The sequence below is a fragment of the Callionymus lyra genome, chromosome 7, assembly GCF_982586985.1.
Source record: "Callionymus lyra chromosome 7, fCalLyr1.hap1.1, whole genome shotgun sequence".
NCBI lineage: Eukaryota > Metazoa > Chordata > Actinopteri > Syngnathiformes > Callionymidae > Callionymus > Callionymus lyra.
The window spans coordinates 25,333,797-25,355,911 of record NC_141824.1 but is presented as its reverse complement, the minus strand read 5'-3'; the positions used below and the strand labels follow the sequence as shown (position 1 = coordinate 25,355,911).

Below are 22,115 nucleotides of genomic sequence, written 5' to 3'. Positions count from 1 at the left end.
ATTTGTTAATCCTTTACTTCATAATTTGCCGGATTTTTAAAACCAACTCAAATAAATTAAATGAACAGAAACATTTCCATGGAAGCTTTAGAGGTCTAAAATCTGAATACACACACGCACAATAAACTCATTGTAATTGTGTTGCTTTTTTCAAAGTATTCAATAAATTAATTAAATGATCAAAAATGTTTGCAGTTAAAGCTTCAAGGTCTGAAATCCGCCCAGAGCATTTTTTTCTTCTCAAAGTAAATCTTTATTTTCTTCTGCCATGTTTTACTGAAATGTGTTGCTAGCTTGAGCAGGATAGCTTGATCCGAGTTCTTTAAAACTGCTGCTATTTCATTTCATGAAATAAATAAACAAGGTGAATAGTAAAAGGAGCAATAGCAAATTAAAAAATGTTAATTTACATTCAGGAATTCAATATGGTTTAAGAACAATCACTGGAAGAGAAGAACAAAAAAGTAATTAGGTTTGAATGAAAAACATGAAATATATTCAGGGGATTCATCGCCGTGAGCGAGCTGGAGGAGCCCTGCAGTGGAGGCTCCTGAGAGTAGACGGAGCATCACGGGTCAGAGATGGAGGTTCAGAGGAGGAATCCACGGAGACTTGAGCAGTTTGTCAGAGTGGGTTAACAGCAACTCCCGAGGTTTTTCTTATTGAACGAGTACTTGCTGAGAATGAAAGGAAGGAGTCCACTGGGATGTCACACGTCTAATGCAGGGTCATCACCTACAAGTGTCTTCCATCACACGGTGGACTCTTATTGACCACATGACTATACAAAACATGTTTCTTTTTACCGAACACAACTTGCTCTCCGACCCCCATTCTTTTGCACACAAACAAATAAAATAAGTGATTTTAAAGCTTTTTTCTGAAGCAAACTTTATTTTTGGCCATGTGACACAGAATAAGAACCACAAAGCAAAACCATCCCTTCATTTCATTGTCTAAAACTGCTGACACAGGGATGGTCGTGAATGTCAGGAATGCTTTGGAGATATTTGTTTTTCTTGGGCTTCTAGGGTTTGTTGCGTTCGTCGATGAAATTTGGCAACAGAGCTGAGGCTATATTCCTGACAGCTCCCCCTAGTTGAAGAGTCACGTACAGGACTAGTAGATAGTAGAAAAATATTTAATAAACAGAAACTTTATTTCAAAGCAGACATCTTGAGCCTTGGACATAATATATACCCGTCATCATCATCAAGAAAATGCCCAACAGACAAAAAATTCCTTTATCCATCAGCTGCGTCTTGAAAATGATTGTTTTTTGGAGAAAAACAATTTGTTACAAATTGTTACGTTTTGGTTGTTAAAATTACGACTATACAGAATTTTCCAGATAAATAGAACTTGATGGTGAAAGTTGGATAGTTTAACAGCATTTTTTAAATAGTGAAGTCACACCTTAAAAGAAAGTCAATGCCACCTAACTTAAAAAAAAATCTCTCGAGGAATGTGAAACCAAATACTGTTGTGACTTTAATTTTAACCAATTAATTTCCAATGATGAATTGGATTAAATGTTATTTAAAGTGTCTTATCATGACAAAGTTATCTCAAGTCACTCTACAGTTTAAGTAAGACTATATGGGAAAAAATAATCAGATCCAAGCAACTGAACAATGAGTGAATCACATGCGTGACAGTGGTGAGGAATAACTTCCTTTTTGAAGTCAGAAACCTCGAGCAAAACCAGACAACAGTTGCATTTGTAAATTGAAAATATATAACTTGTAAGCCACCGTATTTATATTACGTTATCATATATGCTTTTTTAATATAATGAGCTTTTCTTTTACAGAGATTATTCAAATTGTTTAAGGCTATTAGACAAAGAATATGCTGCACAGATGCATCTGGAGACCTTGGGAAAAAATCACTCGGCCCAGCAAACTGACGTCTCTCAATATCCACAAATTATTGAGAGATGTCATTGAAAGAGACTTTTTAATCTTTCTAAATATCTCTCCAAAACCAAAATATTTTAGAGACTACAAAATAAAAGGATCCTCAACTGAGTCCAAGGCTTTATAAAAGTCAAGGAACAAAATTAAACCTTAATTCTAGAATAGGTGACTGTAATCATAGAGATTTAGAGGACTAAAACTAATCAAATGTTGAAGTGGATTGATCTAGTCTTCATTAAGCCAGATTGGGAGTCGCTTATAATTTTGTAAAATTATTTTCTTTAGTCTGTTAGCATAAGTTAAAATGGTAAAATAAGTCTTAAGATAAGATTATTTCTTGTTTCATGGTTGTGGGAAACGATAACCAAACAATTGCTTCTTTAATCATTAGGAAAAATATATATATTTTAATAAACCCCCAAAAATGCCTGTAAAAGTAGGAGTATGACCATCACATCCCAGAGACTTATCCGGAGCCTTCTAGTGTTTCATCAAGTTCTGAGCAGTGACATCAGAATCTTACAAATGCAAGTGACTGTTCACCCTATATTCAAACTTAACTCAATTTCTTATCGTCCTTAATCTACATACTTTATAAACACTTCTACACACTACTACCTTATTTTACTATAACTAAATCCATTATTGTAAACAATAAATAAAATAGTTGTAGACTCAGTGATGAAGTTAGATTGTTAGAACTATATTACAATACCTTACACAGACACAAACACAAACAGAATCAGTATCTATAAGAACATGACTTTGCTATATAAGATTTGTTCATAAAAACACACTAGTCGTAGTTCTCCACAATGTTTGTTTTTTTAGTTGCATTCCTTTTCTTCAAGAGGAAATTGTAAATATAAATATCAATGTTAATACACCTTAATATTTTTACTTCATTGATATGCTACTTTTATTAGTCATTTAAAAAAATAATCTCTTTATGAATCAATTCATATAAAATAAATGACTTGTTAATATCGTATAGTTTGTCAAAGTAACCATGTATTCCTTCAATAACATACATATGCACAAAATACTAAGTACTAAGTTCTGCATGTTTATGTTTTTAATCATTGTTTGCGATTGTTTTGACACAGTGAACAGTACTAAACCGCTTTCCAGGTATTTTGTCCCTTTTAACGGCACCATCGTGACGTCATCAAGTGCGCGACAATGTAAACAAGGACGTGCAGATAGTTTAGATGTTGTTTTTATAAGGTATTGCAGATATGAGAAATATCCTAAATCATTCCAGCGACTTACACAGAAATGAGCTACTTGTTAAGCGTGTCATGACCACTCGACGGACATCACGGTGAGTCCAGATGACGGACAGCATGGCTTCGGTTCGGTGGGCTTTCCGTTGTGGCTCGTGGCTCCCGAGCCGCTCCGAGTGGCTCCTGGCGGCTCGCTGCGTCCAACCCGAGGAGAAGAAGAGGATCGGGCAGTTCGTGTTCGCCAAAGATGCCAAGTCAGCCATGGTGTGTGTTTACTTCTTTAATGTTCGAGCAGAAGTCTCACATCCCCGTGTCTCAGGCGGGAAGACTGTTGCTGAGGAAGTTTGTGTGCGAGAAGATGCTGGTCCCCTGGTCACAGATCCGCCTGGAAAGATCCCCGAGAGGAAAGCCTTACCTGGCAGCTCCGAAGGAGGTGGGAAACCCTAGCAAACAAAAGCACAATTGACACAAACATGCCATATATTTACTATTGGATTTTTTTTTCTTGAGGCTAAAACATGCTAAACATGCTCTTATCTCAGATTTTTAAATAAAGGTTTCAAATACTATAACATAATAATGTTTAAATATTTAGCATCTATTAACATGCAATGACACAGAGAATTTATTTTTAGTACCGAAAGAACTTCCATTAAATGGACATAAACCAATGCCGTTATCACTTTTTATTTTATTTGTGTAATTTATTTATAATCGAAACATTCAAAATGTATTATTAATGCCTTTAGACATTAGACTTTCTTTTACTGTCATTGCACAGAAAACACAGCAGTGAAACTGGCCACAAAATTCCGTTGCTTGGCAACTGTTACAATACACAGTAGAGTGAATGTATATATAAAAAGTATAAATATTTATTTATTATTATTATTGGTATTATTATTATTTATTTATTAATTTAACATCTTAAGACGTTCCTATTCGTGCAGGCTTTTCCTTGATTTTCTGGGACACCTGTGTTTTTCTTATGTTGTCTTGATCTTTTTAGTTATATTTTTTGAGTATTTTTTTTTATTGTTTAAGTGCTTTGTGACCTTGGTCTAAAAAAGCGCTCTATAAATATAAATTACTTACTTACTTACTTACTTATATTTAATTTAGAGATTCACACAATTAAACGTCTTAAAATATGTTACAAGCTTTCAAACTAATATCAGAGTTACTTTAAACAATGTTGTTGAAAAGTTTAAATGGTAATTAAGGGAACATTTTTACAAATATATCCACAATTGACTTGTTTTTATGTTTCAAATTCTCTGCAACTTGTTTCATTTCTTGTCTCAGAAATCCAAACATTGGAGTTTCAACATCTCCCACCAGGGAGACTTCGCAGTGTTGGCTGCAGAACAACAGCACCAGGTTGGTGTGGATGTTATGAAAAACACTATGCCAGGTAAAAGTCAACTGTTGTGTTTCTGAATTTCTGCATTTTATTCATAAATTCTACATCACTGCAAATACAAAGTTCATATGCATTTTCTCCATCTTTAGTAGTTGAACATAATTTGCTGATACACTTTCAATTAAAAAAAAAATCTTCCTTAAGGTATAGATTTTTTTTTTTAATATCTTTTTTTTTCTAATGGTTTTCACTCTTTTTTTTAAAAATCCTTTTACATTGTTTTACTAATGTTATACATAATGTATTTTAATATATTGACGTTACTTTTATTTCACTGTGAGATTGTTGGATGATTCATGTTTGTTTTTTATGTAAAGCCCCTTGTGACACTAAATGTCTCAAAGGTGCCTTTAAACACAATTATTATTGTTGTTTAAAAATTGTGAAAACAGCATTGGCTTTCCAGTCCTTACCACTAGATGCCACTGTTGTCCCACGAATAGAAATGGTCGAGTTTCTTAAGTTTAGTTTTATCTACTTAAGTCATGTTCATCTGATACCTATTAACCATCTTCATGTTTCCTCATGTTTTTTTCCTCCACAGGAAGTAGCTCCGTGTCGGAGTTTTTCCGTATCATGACTCGTCAGTTTACACCACATGAATGGAGCTTCATCCAATCAGCTGGCTCTGAGAAGCAGCAGCTCGCGGCCTTCTACCGCCACTGGGTAACCACGGCAACCACATGACCTGTTCTGTAAAAGCTGACCTCTGCATGGCTTCAGTGTTTATCATCCATCAGTGCAAAACTGATTTTGTCACGGCCGAAAACAGTCTTACGAATATGTCGTCTTCTAACGAAATATTCCACCAGACTGGTTCTACTTCACAGGCCCTGAAGGAGAGCTTCATCAAAGCCATCGGCACAGGTTTGGGATTCAACCTGCAAAGAGTGGAGTTTCACCTGCAGACTGACACGCTCACGCCAGGGCGACCGCTCACACTAACCAGAATGCATCTGGATGAAGAGGAGGAAGAAGACTGGCTGTTTGAGGTGAGTCCGGTCAGAGACTGTTCGTGACGGTGCTGAAGAAAAAAGAGGGGATTAAATTGTTGCCTTTTTAATTATAAAAGACAGTAAATGGTTGAATTTAACATTTCAAATTATGAAGCTGAATTTCTTTTATTATTATTCAAATGTTTTGGGTTTTTAAAAATGTTTGTATAATAGTGCCACCAGACAATATCAAAAGATTAACAAGCTACTTGCGCAAACTGTCAGCCAATCATGTGATGATGTAGAGGCATTGATGCAGTTTTATATTGAATTTAAAGGCCTATGAATTTAAAAAATATTGAACTTAGAAATGTTATTTTAGTATTTGAAAAAAGAAAATGTAAACTTTGAATATACAAATTATTAAATTCAATTTTACATTAATTTCAACAATTCATTATTCTGATGGAACTGATATACTTCCATCAGGGATGTATAAAATGTTGTGTTTTGCAGGAGAGCTTGCTGGATGAAGATCATCAAGTGGCCGTGGCTCTTGGACCATCAGTCAGCTCTGGGGTCAGAATTATATTTTTCTTGAGAATTATTTTGATGAAATATTTGTAGTTGTTGACGCTCGGCTTTCTCTCGCCACAGCTTCCTGCCCTCCCTCGTCCACCTGCTGAGAACTTCACGTTATTGTCGTTCAGTGACATCATGGCCTCAGCCACGCCTCTCTCGGAGGAGGACTCTGAATTCTGGGAAGACTTCAAGAAGAAGGCAGACGCACCACAGAGACAGAAAGACACACTGGATTGAAGGAAGTCGTAGTATTTTCAGAAGCCAACCACCAGGGGGCGAAGAACTCAAATATTCAGAGAAATGCACTGTATTTTTAAGGTGTTCTTTATCTTAAATATTGCAGATGTCAGACTTGAATCGCACCGATTCCTCAGAGTCAAACCATTGTTTAAATCCTCATGTCAGTCAAAGACGCATGAAGATGGACGCATCTGTAAATAGACACTGAGGTTAAAGGAGGAAAAACTTAAAATGTCGAATTATTAAAATATGATGCTTTGAAAATCATTTGAAATGTCTTTGTTCAATTTAAATACACGAAGTGCTTGTTTACCTTCACTGTATACTTATTTATATTAAAGAAAATAAACAAAACAGTATTTTTCCTTTGCTTTTTTTTGTTTTCTGAAGTTAATAAAATAAATAATAAATTCAAGAAAATACAAGTTCACTATTTAGGATCTATCGCTTAAAATAAAATAGTTAATGCGTCACCGCTTCTTGGTCTAGTGGATAGATTGGATAGTTTGTGGCACACAACGCTGTTAGAAAGATCTGCTTTATTTCAGCCACAGGAATTTATTTTTTTACATAAGTCGTGAAGGGAAACATCAAACACTAATTCATGTGAATCGATCGTGTTGGAAACCCCGGTCAAGACTCCACTTTCTCGCTGACGTGCGGCTCCGAGAGACTGTGCATCTTCAGCTTCTCCACCAGCTTCTCCGTGCAGACCTTGAACAGCGGCTCCGGCTCCTGACACAAGAACAGAAAGAACAAGAAAAAAGATGAAAGTTAGACACATTCATTCACTTTATCATATCCATCTTTTACATGTAGACTTGAACCACACCCTAAAAATTAGAGGCAAGTCATCCTCTCTACAATAGTAGAATAACAAACACCTTGTGCTCCAGCTGCCTTTGTTTTTCCACAGCTTCTTCCAGACTCAGTCCCACCCACTCGGCCTCCTCCTCCGAGATCATGAAATGCTGCTTAGAAGAAAAAGGCAGAAGAAACAGCTTCATCACAGCAGCAGCTCTCAGGTGTACGTTTTTTTTGCGTGAAATCAAGATAAAGTAACTCATGAAGTTCATACTTTGTATTTGTTGAATATGACCTCTCTCTTGGCAGGGTCGTCGGGGTACAGCTCCTTGTCTTTGCGAGCCAGGCGTAGTAGCATCGCTCTCTTCAGGTCCATCCCAAGTTTGGAGCACAAATCTTCTTTCGGCGTCTATGAAGATTACATTTTTTTTTCAGCATAGTGATGGTCTGATGAAGCTTCATGAAGCAGTGTCATGTTGTTTAGAGGTCACTAGGTGGCGCCATCAGTTTTAAAATGATGTGACGTTACATTAGAACTGTTGTTTAAAACAAAGTAAAATAGTGCAGAGACTGCCATCTAGTGGACTCTGAAAATAATGATACTGTTTCATCAACTTATTATTATATTTATATTATGTTCTTTTGATTATTACCGTTTGGAAGGTTTTTTGTTTTAAAAAAAAAAAAGGTGGTATTTTCTCTAAACTAAAATTAGCCAGTGACAAAAATACCTGGGTTTCAGTCAAGGTTACACGGAAAATAAACCTGTAAACTGGTGAAAAGGAGTGAAAGAAACATTTTAATTAGTTTTTATCTGAAGGTCTGTGACTATAATGCCAACATTAAACCAGTCTGCTGTGCAAAAATGGACACATTTTAATTGAACATCCATTCATCCCAATTTTAAATAAGACATTTTTGACGTCATTGAAGATTTAAATGACTGAACGTAGATTCTAGACACATAGTATTACCAAGATAAAAAGTGTGCTGGTGAATTTCACCTATTGACTGGCTAAGCTAGCATGCATAGCATTTAGTTGAAAGTTTCCGTCACTTGATATTACAATTAGAACGAAAAGCTAAAAAAGGATTTTAATAATTTTGAAAATGTTTAAATCGGTAGGTTTGACTTTATAAAAATAATTTTGACTACATATTTAAGTGTAAATCTTTCTAAATTGGACTGTGGCATGCATGTCCTTGATACAAGTGCCATTTAAAAAACCTTAGAGATTATTAATACATTTTTATTATGTTTAAATGTTTATAAGTCAATTAGTCTATGAGAACAAATGTCCGTGTTAGTAAAGGCGCTCGACTTACTTTCAGGATGTAGAAGTCGAATCCGTAAGCATCATCGATGAGGTTCAGGGTGCGAAGCGTGACAGGGATGGTGAACTTGTGATTGAGGATTTCACTGTAAAGCTCTCTCTTGAAAACTTGAGGTTTCCAGATCTTCGCCAGTCGAGGCTTCATCTAAACGGAAGGATTCGTTTTTATAAATGATCAGTTCAGTTTTTGTGCTTCTTGGTTCAGACAGCGGCGCTGCAATATAGACTCTTATTAGTGCGTTTCTTGGCAATTGTACGTATCACGATACAGAAGAAAAGAACTGGATATATTTAGATACAGTTTTAAGTGTGTATGCCAATCAAATAAGCCCTGAATCAGCGGATCTGTTGTGTGGAGTCCCTCAAGGTTCTGTTTTGGATCCTTTATTATTTTTACTGTACTTGATTCCCCTGGGTAAAATCATTCAGAGATTTCCTGATGTTTCTTATCACATTTTTGCTGATGAAATCCAGCTCTACTGCTCATTTGATCCAACTGAGCCCCAGAGGCTGAACAGCTTCATCAATTGTTTGCTAGAAATCAAACAATGGCTGAGTGAAAACACTTTGCAGCTAAATGTGTAAAAAAAATGTAACTTTGGTTATTGCTCCTGATGATAAGGTTCCAGGGTTGAGTCAGTACTTGGTTGATTTAGGCCAGTCTGTTAAACTGAGCCTGAGAAACCTGGGTGTTGTTTTTGACAAAGAAATGTCTCTAGTTCAACACTGCAGAAAACTGACCAGAAACAGTTTCCTTCAACTGAGAAAAATCTCTAAACTTAAGAACATTTTCTTGTGCTTTTCCCTGATTTTCTGGTACTCCTTTGTTTGTCTTATGTGTCTTTATCTTTCAAAGTATATATTTTAACTGTGTATTGTTTGTGATTGTTAAAGCTCTTTGGTACCGTGGTCTAGAAAGGCGCTCTAGAAATAACTATTACTTACTTACTTACATTGCGATACTGTAGGAACAAGAATATATTTGTAGTATTGTCCTAGTACTTCACTCTGGTGTTGCAGAATTTAGACCACATTACTCTTGACGAAGCCGTAACTGCTTGAATTTGTTTTGAAACCAAAACGTCAACAAAAATATGTCAGCTTTAAAAGCTGCTAGTCGATTCTACGCTCTCGTCTTTGGAGAGGGGATGTAATGACTGCTGACTTCTAGTGGTCGGAAGTTAAAGTGCATACAAAAATGAACCGACACAAGGACTAATTGCATGTTAATTGTGAATAAAATGATTTTATTTTATACACACAATATTGAAATATAAAGAAAGAACTATGATGAAAAATAAAATGATTTGAAAGTCCCCCCCAAAAAATATATATATATATATATAGATAACATTTCTTTTAAATGATTCAGGAATGTTCAATAAAGTTACGCTATCGTAGAAAAAAAAATAGTAGTTTATACTTGTTTTTAATGCAATAACCATCTTATTAGGTTTGATTTTGAGTTCAAGGTTCTTTTTTTCTTATTGGCCATTTTTGAAGAGTCTATAGTGTATTAGAGGGAATATAATTTTCTTCTATCAATGATCATGTTTATCAAGTTGTTTCAGAAGTGCGTTACAAACTGATGGTAGCTTTTCTGTTTACACAGTGCTCTTGGAGTAGCTCACAGTTGTAGAAAGGTTGGAGACCAAAGGTTGGCTCTAGATCCACGACTGAAGAAGGAGTCCAACTACTGGTGTCCAATTTATAAGCCTCTTTTCCCATGATATTATAATAGTTTTCATCAATGCTGACTTACTTTGTTGTCCTTGGCATATTTGAAGCCAGAGATCCATCCCTCTCCCCCCCACAGGGCGTCCTGCGACTCTGGAGGGTGGTGCACGGGGATGGGGACGTCCTGAACTCGCTCTTTCTGCCCCGTTTTTGGATTCAGGCGATACTTGACCCCCAGTGGTCTCCAGTGGACGGGCGTGGGCTCCTTGGGCTCCAGGGACTTGAGGTAATGTTTTGGTAGTCGAGCATAGATGCCCTCCTTCAATTTCAGGGCACCCCAGATCTTGGGGGGATATTTATGAAGTGGCATCACGTGGTGTATTTTAGCCTCTAGCAGATGTAAAAAAAAAAAAACATTACTACAACATACTCAATTGTTCTATATACAAAAACAACTAAAACATCATGACTAACTGGTAAATGTGTGGTCATACGTTAATTCACAAACTCTAAACAAAATACGTGAACAATAATGACCTCACTAGTTGCTAAACATTATATTGATATTGCAAATACATGACGAGATATTGAAGCCAACATCTCTACGTTATATTTAAAGAGTATATAAGCTTTTTAATGTTGCTGCTGTATCAGGAGAGATATACCAATCGATAGTACACCAAGAACACACGTTTATCCGCTTTTTTTCACAGTACATTATTATAATGACAAATTTGTATATTCCACTTACATTCAGGTTTAATAAAATATGGTTTTCTTGATAAAAATGCGGATGTAGAGTCCACGTTTAACCAAAAACTCACGACAAGGACATTGTGTCAGCTTCTCACACACGCCGAACATCCCTGTCGCAAGGCCCGCCTAGTGTTATGAGATACATGATTGGGCAAGGTACTGAATATGCTGTCTTGTGATTGGCCTACAGTTGTGTCGATCAATATATCGTTAGCACGGTTCAGCTTCCGGGTGAAACGGAAGTGTTCCCTTTATTTTTTTTCTCATAGTTTATTATTATTGTCACTCAGTTACTTGTTTTTGTAAAATGAGGTCTTGAATGAATGACGTAACATATCAAGATTATAGGATTAAATAGGCGTTTGTTGAAAAGTGAAATTATATCTAAATTATATATTATAATAAGTGCGAACAGTGAACAATTATAAATTAAAACTTAACAACGTAGCTGAGGTAAAGTTTGATTTCATCGTTATAATGTATAAAACATGTTCGCTTCACGTTTGTCGCCAAAATAACTTAGAGAAGATGAATCTTCGCCCGAAAGGTGGAATTGAACCACTTTGCCGCTAAGCAACTACAGGTTTGAAGCCTGCACCCCGGACCACCGAGGCTCATCCGGGCATTTTACAAAGTGTAATCCATCCTCAATAAATATGTCGTATTTGCCATCATCCTTTTAGTCATGGTGTAGTACTTTCAGGAAGTGACCCGAATTATATCATGTTTAAAAATAAAAAAGTATTTTAAAAGGTCTGATCGACCTTTGATGAGTCTATGAAGTAATAAAAGCAACACAATGCTGGCGTACCTGCAGTCTTACATAATATGTAAATATGATGCATTCTGATTGGCTGCTAAGACACAAACGTTTTTTCATCATTTGATTTAAAATAAAATCAATTAAATGTATTCATATAGCTATACAAGTACCATTAAACTATGGGTAGTATCGCTGTATTGTTAAGTTATTTAATACCCTTTATTTTTTTACTGTGAAAGAAGGGTTTGCTTTTTATTTATATGCGGTTATGATTTTAATCAAAATAATGTATTTACAAAATCCATATCCACATGAAAGTACCACATAAAATTCGAATTTATTTTTAACTCCTGAGTTATACTATGTACTACCTAGTGTAAATCTCAAAACCTCCTCAGTATATAGGTATTGAGGCTCTGTTACCACCTGAAACAACTCCATAGATAGAAACTTCTCAAATAAATTGTTAGTTGATTTTTAACGTGTATTGCAGGAGAATTCTATTTGTTCAGGCTTTTCCTTGATTTTATGGAACTCCTGTTGTGTTATCAGTTTTATCTTGATCTTTAAAGTATATACTTTATTGAATATTGTTTTGATTGTTGAAGCGCTTTGTGACCCTGGTCTGGAAAAGCGCTATACAAATAAAAATTACTTACTTACTTACTTACATGCTGGCTCAGCTAGTTCCTTGGCTTCTTTGGCCATATGTCAGAGAGTATGTTCATGTAGAGTCGAGTATTTCTCAGGAAATATATGTTGATGTGAATCAAACAAAACCCAAGTTCAGTTTAGTATTAGTTCGTTTTGTTAAATAAGATTCTTTATCTGAATGATGGGATCAGTCAGCAGACGAAGTAAGGACGAAACTGGAGACTGGAATCAGCAGTAATAATGTAATAAAGAATAACAGAGACTCCAGTACAACATTCAAAGCTTCGGACAGTGCAATGAGTAACATACACCAAGTACCCTTCTCATCGAAGTACCTTTCTTCTTGTACACACTCTTTCTCATCATCTTCACCCAAATATGGAAAAGCAAGACGTGAAGAGTCAACCACTCAGCTTCACGTTTGCAGGCCTATCACTTCTTCAAGTTAATATCTTCGTTAATATCTATGTGTTTCTTGTGATGAGGCTTCAACTTACCAAAAAGGTATTCTTGATCTCTATCAGTTTAAAACAAGAAAAAAGACTATATAAAAGTATAATTTAGTTTAGTAACAGCTTTTATCTTTGTTTCCCAGACGACATGTTTTGACAACAAATGGGCAGCAGTTCGCATCTCAACACATTGTTTTCATCTCATCCTGCTATGGCGTCGACTTATTTTCCAGGTTTGTTTGCAGTCGTTGACGTAGAGGTCTCTTCTTTGTGGGACTCTGGAGAGGCATCCTCGCTCTCAGCTGGAGGACAGGCGGAGGCGACGAAAAACTCTGGCTGAACGGTGCAGCAGGTCACGCCCACACCCTTCAGCACCCTGGTCACTTCTGAGAGCAGGTCGACCATTCTGGACACAGTGTATTGTGAGACTTCAACACAAACTTCAGACTTGTATTACAGTGTAATTATACTGTGTAATATTGTTTCTTTTTTTATTTATTAAATGATGATTTCTGTATTATTATTTTGTATTACTTTGTTTATCTATTCTACTTTTATATTATAATTGAATGAAATTAATTAATATTTTAAGAAAATATATTTTATGGTATTTTTATTTGTCCGCACATATTACGTTAGAAAATAAAAATAGTCTCATATTTCCAGGAGGAAACAGTTGAAGTTTTAAGAAGTTACAGCATCAAACTGTATAGTTGTCCTTGACCCGAGGTCCGGGAACTGGTACTGGTCTTTGAGGCATTTGTAACCAGACCGCACAGAAAGAAAAAATAGTTAAGTTTATGTTCTATTGATTATAACTGTCTGAAAAGTGTTTGTTTTTTTCTTAAATATTTCCTCTGAGGTAACAATAGTTTGTGACTCGTGGGACGTCCAGACACTCGTTTCATCCAACTTTAATGAAAATAATAGACCTAATAGAACTTTTATATGAGGGTCGGTCTGTAAATATAATGTCGACTTTACCAGTCCCAGAAATCCCAGTGCGATTAAAGGTTGTGTACGATCTTGGTCTATACAGTGCTGGTAAAGTGACTTAAATGTAAGTCACTTTAAATTTACTTTGCATTACTGTAATGCTGCAGAACGGTAGCCCAAGGCATTAAAAAATAATAAAGTTATACTCGGTACAGCAACGTGCATGCGTTTTATCTTTTAATAAAGTTTACCACAGGAGAGTAGCTTCATAGCATATAGCCTGTAAACAATTCAACAATCATCACACATTTAATAAAACTGCTTCTGAGAATGAGTAGACTAAGAAGGAATAATGACCTGACCCACGACAAAGTTACTAGACCCTAACCTTAAGTATAAAGAAGACCTAAGAAGTATTAAGAAGACCTTAAGAGTATTAAGAAGACCTAATAAGTATTAAGAAGACCTAGGAAGTATTAAGAAGACCGAAGAAGTATTAAGAAGACCTAAAGAGTATTAAGAAAACCTATGAAGTATTAAGAAGACCTAAGAAGTATTAAGAAGACCTAAGAAGTATTAAGAAGACCTAAAGAGTATTGAGAAGACCAAAGAAGTATTAAGAAGACCTAATAAGTATTAAGAAGAGCTAGGAAGTATTAAGAAGACCGAAGAAGTATTAAGAAGACCTAAAGAGTATTAAGAAGACCTATGAAGTATTAAGAAGACCTAAGACGTGTTAAGAAGACCTAAAGAGTATTAAGAAGACCTATGAATTATTAAGAAGACCTAAGAAGTATTAAGAAGACCTAAAGAGTATTAAGAAGACCTAAAGAGTATTAAGAAGACCTAAAGAGTATTAAACAGACCTAAAGACTATTAAGAAGACCTAAGAAGTATTAAGAAGACCTAAAGAGTATTAAGAAGACCTATGAAGTATTAAGAAGACCTAAAGACTATTAATGAGACCGAAGAAGTATTAAGAAGACCTAAAGAGTATTAAGAAGACCTATGAAGTATAAAGAAGACCTAATAAGTATTAAGAAGACCTAAAGAGTATTAAGAAGACTGAAGAAGTATTAAGAAGACCTAAAGAGTATTAAGAAGACCTATGAAGTATTAAGAAGACCTAAAGAGTATTAAGAAGACCGAAGAAGTATTAAGAAGACCTAAAGAGTATTAAGAAGACCTATGAAGTATTAAGAAGACCTAAGTAGTATTAAGAAGACCTAAAGGGTATAAAGAAGACCTAAAGAGCATAAAGAAGACCTTAAGCGTATTAAGAAGACCTAAGAAGTATTTAGAAGAACTTTGCACTTTGTTAAATAATTATACATATATTCAATCCTTGCAGGCACCTGTACTGCTGGACCTTCTGGTCGTGACATTTGACGTGAACGGACGCCACCGTCAAAGAGTCCGCCAACTCCCAGACGTGGAGTTTGTGCACCGCCTGGACTCCTTTGACGTCTGCGATCCTGTTTTCAAGATCTGCTGTAGACAAGTGAGGAGGTGTAGCCTGCAGCAACAGCAGCCCGTACCTGTGCAACTGAACACACCACGAGTGTTTAAAACAACATATTTTGAAACAGGCTTCCGTGCGCTGTCGGACCTGAGGTTTGACGCTGGCCAACAGCAGGATCACAGCCAGGACGGACACGCTGGGGTCCAAGTAGGCCAGGAGGTTACAGGAGCTCTCGTGGCAGTGACGTTCGGCAAGCAGCATCACCAGACCGTTGGCCAGAGCCAGCAATGAAGTCAGCAGACTCTGATTCACCAGCAAGAGTGCAGGAAGACAGAGTAGCCGCTCAGCGCTCTTTGAGCTGAAAGTTTGGGTCTCTGAGAGTGACAAGAGCATGTGATGTTTTCTCATGTAATGGCCCAGACAGCCTAACAAAATAATCCTGACCTCTGTTCATAGTCCGACAACAAAGAGAGCATCAGTTCTTTAAAAAGTGTCTTGAACTAGCTATAGCCATTTGTGGCACTTTAACAGATTCAATGCAGCAAAGGGTCCCATTATAACTTAAGATTGTATAGTGAAAACATGTTGTATGTTGAATTTAAAAGTAAGTAAGTAAGTAAGTAAAGGTTATTTGTAAAGCGCCTTTCTAGACCAGGGTCACAAAGCGCTTTAACATCATAAGACAAACACAGGAGTTCTGGAAAAATCAAGGGAAAGTCTGCACAAATAATAATGTCTTAAGATGTTTCTTGAAGGAGTCAGTAGATCCATCAAACACAGAGGGAGAGGAAGATCGTTCCAAAGCTTAGGAGCAACAGTCTGGAAGGATTTCTCTCCTCTGGTCCTGAACCGTGTGCGTGAAACCATCAGTAGATTCTGATCCACAGACCTCAGAGCCCGAGCTGGGGTGTAAGGCTGGATAAGATCAGTGATGTAAGGAGGAGCCTGACCATGAATAGCTCTGAAAGTAAGAACCAGATTTTAAAATTTATCCGGAAAGAAACTGGAAGCCAGTAAAGAGTTTTAAGGCTCAGGGAAATGTCAGAATTCTCACTGCAGAGTTTTGTATTTACTGCAGGCGAGACAGCTCCCAATGAAAACATTTTAACTGGGAAAATGCATTTTTAAATTATTTGAATTAGAATATAAAAATCGAAACTGTATAAATTGTTTAATCCATTTCGAAAATAGAAAAAAAATACATATTTAAAAAAACAAAACATTATTCAATAGAAACAAAAATGACCTTGCAATAGAGAAATTATCAAATTCAAGTATTCAAAAAATATTCAAATTTTCCCTAGCTGGTGTACTCATCATCAACTGTAGCCCCTAAAATGACTTGGCGGGCCATTTTTGGCCCTAGAGCCATGTACGACATGTGATTTAAGCGGATAAATTTACTCACCAGGTAGACCTCGGCCGGAAAGATCTTCAGATGTTTGTAGAACGGGGCTGGTCAGACTCCCACCGTTAGACTGGTGCTTGAGCTCTTCTGTGTTTTGCGCCCGGACCTCCTCCAGGGCCACAGCCGTCTGGTTACTGAAAACAAGCGCCTCGTTGTGGAGATAGTTGTCCACTTGGCCAAGATCAGCTTGAACTTGGTGGGACCCGTCCAGGTCTTGTTTGGCTTCTCCGTCCAGAGCTGTGGGGGTTCAATGACAAACAGATGTTCCTCACGCTGACATGCAGATGTTTGAACATGAGAGTTACCTTCGCGGTTCTCTTCGATGTACGCCACACACTCTATTTGATTCGAGACCGGGATCTGATTCCAGTTCAGCACGAGGACGACCACATTATGGACGAGACTGAGGGTGCCGACCACCACCAGCAGCAGCGGGTAATGGACTCTGTGGAGGTCCAGGATGAGCCTGACGACGTCGAGCAGAGAAGCCAAACAGAAAGAGAAGAGGAAAAGGGCAGACAGGAAAGTGCCGACTGCTCGTATCCTCTTGTGAGGGTAGACAAGACCCTCCGAAGGTCCGGGACCATTCTCCACTTTGTCTTGTGCTACAGTGAGAAGCATGTGCATGAGAACGAAGAGTGTGTGGAAACCGTCCAAAAGTGTGATCAGCGAACCGCACACTTGACTGATGACGATGTCGGCCAGCAGCAGCAGGATGGCCATCGCCATCAAGAACCAGTCACAGACCCTCATACTGGGGACACACAAATGTTCAGATCCAATTCAATAAATCGTAGATTCATTCAGTTACGGTCACTTGACATGATGATGTTTCAGAATTCAAGTCTCAAAAGATCTCAAAGTTATTTCAAAACAGTTTGCATTACCTAATCATTTGTTAGAACTTTTATTGATTATTGTTTCCTGCAGTTAGGAATTGACAATTATTTCTTTCCCATCCTAATATTCATCCTTAGTTTAAAATACATAATAAGATGTCTTAGAATCTTTTGTGATTTTATATGTTATTTGGTTGTTGCATATGAATAATATTTAGTAGGTTTATTTACTACTGTACAGCTAAATTCGGTCCAAAATGTTGTTTTGTCAAAAATACTAGTCTCATTGATTTACATCAATCGTTTTTTTTTTGCTTTAATTATTTCCTTATAAATTGTGTTTTTTTCTTAACAGATAATAAAAGTAAAAGACCTCAATACACCCAGCTTTCTCTTTCTGCCAGATGACACATCAAAAGACCAAATGAAAGTGAAATGTTTTAAAACCCTAAAACCACCTCAGTAAATCAATAACAAATAAGTAGATAAAATATTATCTATAAAATAGTGCAGTTACCTGGAGAAGCGGGACTTTCAATCAGTCCAGCTTGTGTGGTCTCAGCCCTGCAACGAGAGAAAAGGGATCACGATCTCGACTCCTCGACTGAAATCCCTGTCATGTGAGTCGGGAGGAGGTGTGGGATGTCCTCTCCCCTCTTTCCCTGTTTGTATTCCCTCACCGGCCAGTTGGCGGGACAAAGTCCCACAGACAAACACACAACCATACGCTGAAACAAACACACACACAAACATGCAGATACAAACACTAAACTTACTTACTTAATTACACACACACACACTCACAGACACACACGCAGAGACACACTTACCGACACATACACACACATAGACATACAATATCACACACACATAAACACAAAGATACACAACTTGAGTGCCTGAAGCCTAAAAGTATTACATACATCCTTGTAGTGTTACATTGGATTAATGGATGGATGGATGGATGGATGGATGGATGGATGGATGGATGGATGGATGGATGGGTGGATGGATGGATGGATGGATGGATGGATGGATGGATGGATGGATGGATGGATGGATGGATGGATGGATGGATGGATGGATGGATGGATGGATGGATGGATGGATGGATGGATGGATGGATGGATGGATGGATGGATGGATGGATGGATGGATGGATGGATGGATGGATGGATGGATGGATGGATGGATGGATGGATGGATGGATGGATGGATGGAAGGGAAGGAATGGAGTGAGAGAACAAAGGATGGATGGAAAAGAAAGGTGGTATAGAGATAGTTTTTTCTTAGGAGATAATGGAAGTAAAAAGGTAAGGTAAGGTAAGGTAAAACTTTATTGATCCCTCAGGAGGTCTCCTTCGGAAATTGTTTTTTTCCAATAGCCACAGAAAATACAGCAATTTTTCATAAAAAATAAATCAAAATAAAATAAGAACAAGAACATAAAGAGAAAGAACAAGATGACACAATCAAAAAGTCTAAAGATAAAGACAAAGAACATAGATCAAGAAAAAACAACAAAGACAAAGGATACAAAGACTAACATAGACAACACGTCCTCACACCCAAGGCGTCACACCGTCCTACGCCGTGCAATGTCCCCCTGGCGTCACTAAGGTAACGCTACAGGGGGGACAAAAACGGCGGAATTTGCCGACCCGGGTCATCCAGTAATATACAGAGCACCCCCCGACGTCGGATTCAAAACGACCCGGGTTACATTTGACGCGTCGCCCACCTCTTGGTTGCCATGGTAACGTGACGTGACTACCGTAATACTACAACTATGAAGCGCACTTGAAATGTTTAATGTCAACAGTGCGATTCTAACCCCGATTGTGCTTACCGACCTCAAACCACTTTAAGGAGGTACAGAGTGAATATAAATCGGTAAAAATGCTTAATTTAAATTTTTTGAAGCTTGGATTGTTCACGCATCGCGGAAGTCAAGAGGCTCTCGCGGATTAATACATGCTTATTCTTTATAATCCGGTGCTTTTCTATGAAAATATAATCTTTCAGCGTGAACAATCCAAGCTTCAAAAAATTTAAATTAAGCATTTTTACCGATTTATATTCACTCTGTACCTCCTTAAAGTGGTTTGAGGTCGGTAAGCACAATCGGGGTTAGAATCGCACTGTTGACATTAAACATTTCAAGTGCGCTTCATAGTTGTAGTATTACGGTAGCCAAAGGAAAGCAGGGGGGTGCTCTGTATAGTACTGGGTGACCCGGGTCGGCAAATACCGCCGTTCTTGTCCCCCCTGTAGCGTTGCCTTAGTGACGCCAGGGGGACATTGCACGGCGTAGGACGGTGTGACGCCTTGGGTGTGAGGACGTGTTGACATAGAACAGAACATCCAGATACTTTTACTCCACTCCTTCCCCCGAACTCAGAACTGTATAATTGAATAGCCCGAGGGATGAATGAGTCCTTGAGTCTATTTTTTTTGCACCTGGGAAGGAGCATTCGTGCACTCATTCTGCTTCTCTGCTCACTGATGACAGTGTTGGGAGGATGACTGTCATCATCCATGATGGACAGTAGTTTGTTCAATGATCTCCTCTCAGCAACTGTCACCAGTGAGTCCAGCTTCATTCCAACCACAGAGCCAGCCCTGCCAACCTGTTAACACTCCTCGTGGACACATTCCCACCCCAACACACCACAGCATAGAACAGGACACTGGCCACCACAGACTGGTAGAACATACAGAGGAGCTTCTTGCAGATGTTAAATGATCGAAGCCTCCTCAGAAAGTACAGTCTACTCTGAACTTTCTTATACACATGGTCTGTGTGGCAGGACCAGTCCAGTTTACTGTCCATCCACACACCGAGGTACTTATAGTTGTCAACTATCTCCACCTCGTCGCCTCTGATGGACACTGAACGTGGCTTTGTCCTGGACCTCCCGAAGTCCAAGACCAGCTCCTTGGTCATAACATTTTATTTTATTTTATTTTATTTATAAAATTGTATTGGTATAAAAGACCTCAATACACCCAGCTTTCTCTCTCTGCCAGATGACGCATCAAAAGACCAAATGAAAGGGAAACATTTCCAAACCCTAAAACCACCTCAGTACCTCAAGATGATTTTTAGGATATTTATAGGAGGTATATATGTCTGTGTGAGAGAGGAATATATATATATAGGTGTGTAAGAGGAAGTATATAAGTGTGTGAGAGAAAGTATATAGTATGTATGTGAGAGAGAGGAAGTGTATATGTGTGTGTAAGAGGAGGTATATATGCGTGTGGAAGTAGGGGAAGTATATAAGCCTGTGAGAGAAAGTACATATATGTGTGTGTGAGAGAGTAAGTATATGTGTGAGAAAAGAAGTTTATATGTGTGAGAAAGGAAGTATATATATGTGTGTGTAAGAGGAAGTATATAAATGTGTGAAAGAATGTACATATATGTGTGTGACAGAGGAAGTATAAATGTGTGAGTAGAAGTAGAGGAAATATATAAGTGTGAGAGAGGAAGTATATACAGTAAGTGTGTGCGAGAGGAAGTATATATGCGTGTGAGAGGAAGTATATAAGTGTGTGAGTAAAAGTACATATATGTGTGTGAGAGAGGAGGTATATATGTGTGACAGAAGAAGTATATACGTGCTTGGAAGTAGAGGAAGTATATATGCGTGTGAGAGGAAGTATATAAGTGTGTGAGAGAAAGTACTTATATGTGTGTGAGAGAGGATGTATATATGTGTGACAGAAGAAGAATATATGTGCTTGGAAGTAGAGGAAGTATATATGCGTGTTAGAGGAAGTATATTAGTGTGTGAGAGAAAGTACATATATGTGTGTGAGAGAGGAAGTATATATGTGTGACAGAGGAAGTATATATGCGTGTGAGAGGAAGTATATAAGTGTGTGAGAGAAAGTACATACGTATATGTGTGTGAGAGAGGAAGTATATATGTGTGACAGAGGAAGTATATATGCATGTGAGAGGAAGTATATAAGTGTGTGAGAAAGGAAGTATATATGCGTGTGAGAGAAGGTATATAGGTGCGTGGGAGAATGCGTTTTCTATTCCATTGTCCCACAGATCATTCATCTCTACTTTAATCTGACCTGAAATTGCTAATAATTTGTTTCTTTGCGATTCACTGTTTTGGGATCATTGATCTATACCAGCAAACATCAGCTGGTTATAAAGTGCTGTAAGTGAACACATGAAAAACACAAGTATATTATCTTGTATCTGTGACTGACCATCGTTTTTTAGCCAAACAACTCTCGCACAAGAAGACCAACGTGAGAAAATGATTTCTCAAAAAGACAACTTTCACATAGAAAAAGCAAAGTTAGAGATTAAAATGAATATGAATGTGAATTAAAAAAATAAATCACTTATCATGAGTCTGATTAATTAATAAATGAATTCAGATTAATCGCATGATTACACATTAATCTTTTTATTTTCCAAGATCGGTAACTAACGCATCATAATTCATCGCTTCTCAGCACAATTGATTTTCTCAGATTTTGATTTCAGATTTCCACTGAAGGGATTACTAGAATGACAGGTCACATGACTTACTGCAAGGTGCTTTTTTTCTAGGAAAAATCATGGGAAAAGCTCCACATCAAAGTCAAGGGTCACTCTCGGACTAGGTGAAGTTGTGAGAAAGGTCTGAGTTAAGAGAAATGATGATGGACACAACAGCAACACTGCGAAACCAAA

General features: G+C 37.5%; 3 protein-coding genes and 1 non-coding gene across 5 annotated transcripts; 1 reads left to right on the top strand and 3 right to left on the bottom strand.

The window, feature by feature from the left end:
- Positions 1-3,106: 3,106 nt before the first annotated feature.
- Positions 3,107-6,681, top strand: aasdhppt (aminoadipate-semialdehyde dehydrogenase-phosphopantetheinyl transferase). The gene is made up of 7 exons (XM_087795758.1): positions 3,107-3,409; positions 3,465-3,578; positions 4,451-4,559; positions 5,113-5,234; positions 5,399-5,560; positions 6,020-6,082; positions 6,161-6,681. Exons 1-7 carry the CDS (start codon positions 3,254-3,256, stop codon positions 6,320-6,322), a joined length of 888 nt encoding a protein of 295 aa, XP_087651884.1. The 5' UTR covers positions 3,107-3,253; the 3' UTR covers positions 6,323-6,681.
- A 166-nt stretch (positions 6,682-6,847) lies between these two features.
- Positions 6,848-11,038, bottom strand: mrpl28 (mitochondrial ribosomal protein L28). Of its 2 annotated transcripts, none has more exons than XM_087795756.1 (6): positions 10,892-11,038; positions 10,226-10,530; positions 8,456-8,608; positions 7,404-7,538; positions 7,210-7,299; positions 6,848-7,060 (listed from the first exon to the last, which is right to left on the bottom strand). In XM_087795756.1, the coding sequence occupies exons 2-6, from the start codon at positions 10,508-10,510 to the stop codon at positions 6,959-6,961; spliced, it is 765 nt and encodes a 254-aa protein (XP_087651882.1). In that variant the 5' UTR covers positions 10,511-10,530; positions 10,892-11,038; the 3' UTR covers positions 6,848-6,958. The 2 variants fall into 2 exon arrangements, with proteins under 2 accessions (XP_087651882.1, XP_087651883.1); XM_087795757.1 differs by having other exon boundaries at positions 7,210-7,296.
- A 395-nt stretch (positions 11,039-11,433) lies between these two features.
- On the bottom strand, positions 11,434-11,520 carry trnastop-uca (transfer RNA opal suppressor (anticodon UCA)). The gene has a single exon. It is a non-coding gene; the product is annotated as a tRNA-Sec (tRNA).
- A 1,021-nt stretch (positions 11,521-12,541) lies between these two features.
- LOC148075801 (proton-coupled zinc antiporter SLC30A1) lies at positions 12,542-18,017 on the bottom strand. The gene is made up of 6 exons (XM_087795755.1): positions 17,928-18,017; positions 16,877-17,325; positions 16,572-16,808; positions 15,311-15,537; positions 15,057-15,247; positions 12,542-13,171 (listed from the first exon to the last, which is right to left on the bottom strand). The coding sequence occupies exons 2-6, from the start codon at positions 17,322-17,324 to the stop codon at positions 12,988-12,990; spliced, it is 1,287 nt and encodes a 428-aa protein (XP_087651881.1). The 5' UTR covers position 17,325; positions 17,928-18,017; the 3' UTR covers positions 12,542-12,987.
- Between the last annotated feature and the right edge of the window lie 4,098 nt (positions 18,018-22,115).

What these genes read in the sequence shown, in the direction of transcription:
- aasdhppt (XM_087795758.1), top strand. Translation starts at nt 3,254, where the DNA reads ATGACGGACAGCATGGCTTCGGTTCGGTGGGCTTTCCGTTGTGGCTCG. An exon ending in AAGATGCCAAGTCAGCCATG is followed by an intron (nt 3,410 to 3,464) that starts GTGTGTGTTTAC and finishes CCCGTGTCTCAG; the next exon opens with GCGGGAAGACTGTTGCTGAG. An exon ending in GACCATCAGTCAGCTCTGGG is followed by an intron (nt 6,083 to 6,160) that starts GTCAGAATTATA and finishes CTCTCGCCACAG; the next exon opens with CTTCCTGCCCTCCCTCGTCC.
- mrpl28 (XM_087795756.1), bottom strand. Translation starts at nt 10,510, where the DNA reads ATGCCACTTCATAAATATCCCCCCAAGATCTGGGGTGCCCTGAAATTG. An exon ending in AATATGCCAAGGACAACAAA is followed by an intron (nt 8,609 to 10,225) that starts GTAAGTCAGCAT and finishes CCTTCCGTTTAG; the next exon opens with ATGAAGCCTCGACTGGCGAA. An exon ending in TCATATTCAACAAATACAAA is followed by an intron (nt 7,300 to 7,403) that starts GTATGAACTTCA and finishes TTTTCTTCTAAG; the next exon opens with CAGCATTTCATGATCTCGGA.
- LOC148075801 (XM_087795755.1), bottom strand. Translation starts at nt 17,324, where the DNA reads ATGAGGGTCTGTGACTGGTTCTTGATGGCGATGGCCATCCTGCTGCTG. An exon ending in CATCGAAGAGAACCGCGAAG is followed by an intron (nt 16,809 to 16,876) that starts GTAACTCTCATG and finishes GAACCCCCACAG; the next exon opens with CTCTGGACGGAGAAGCCAAA. An exon ending in TGGCCAGCGTCAAACCTCAG is followed by an intron (nt 15,248 to 15,310) that starts GTCCGACAGCGC and finishes TGGTGTGTTCAG; the next exon opens with TTGCACAGGTACGGGCTGCT.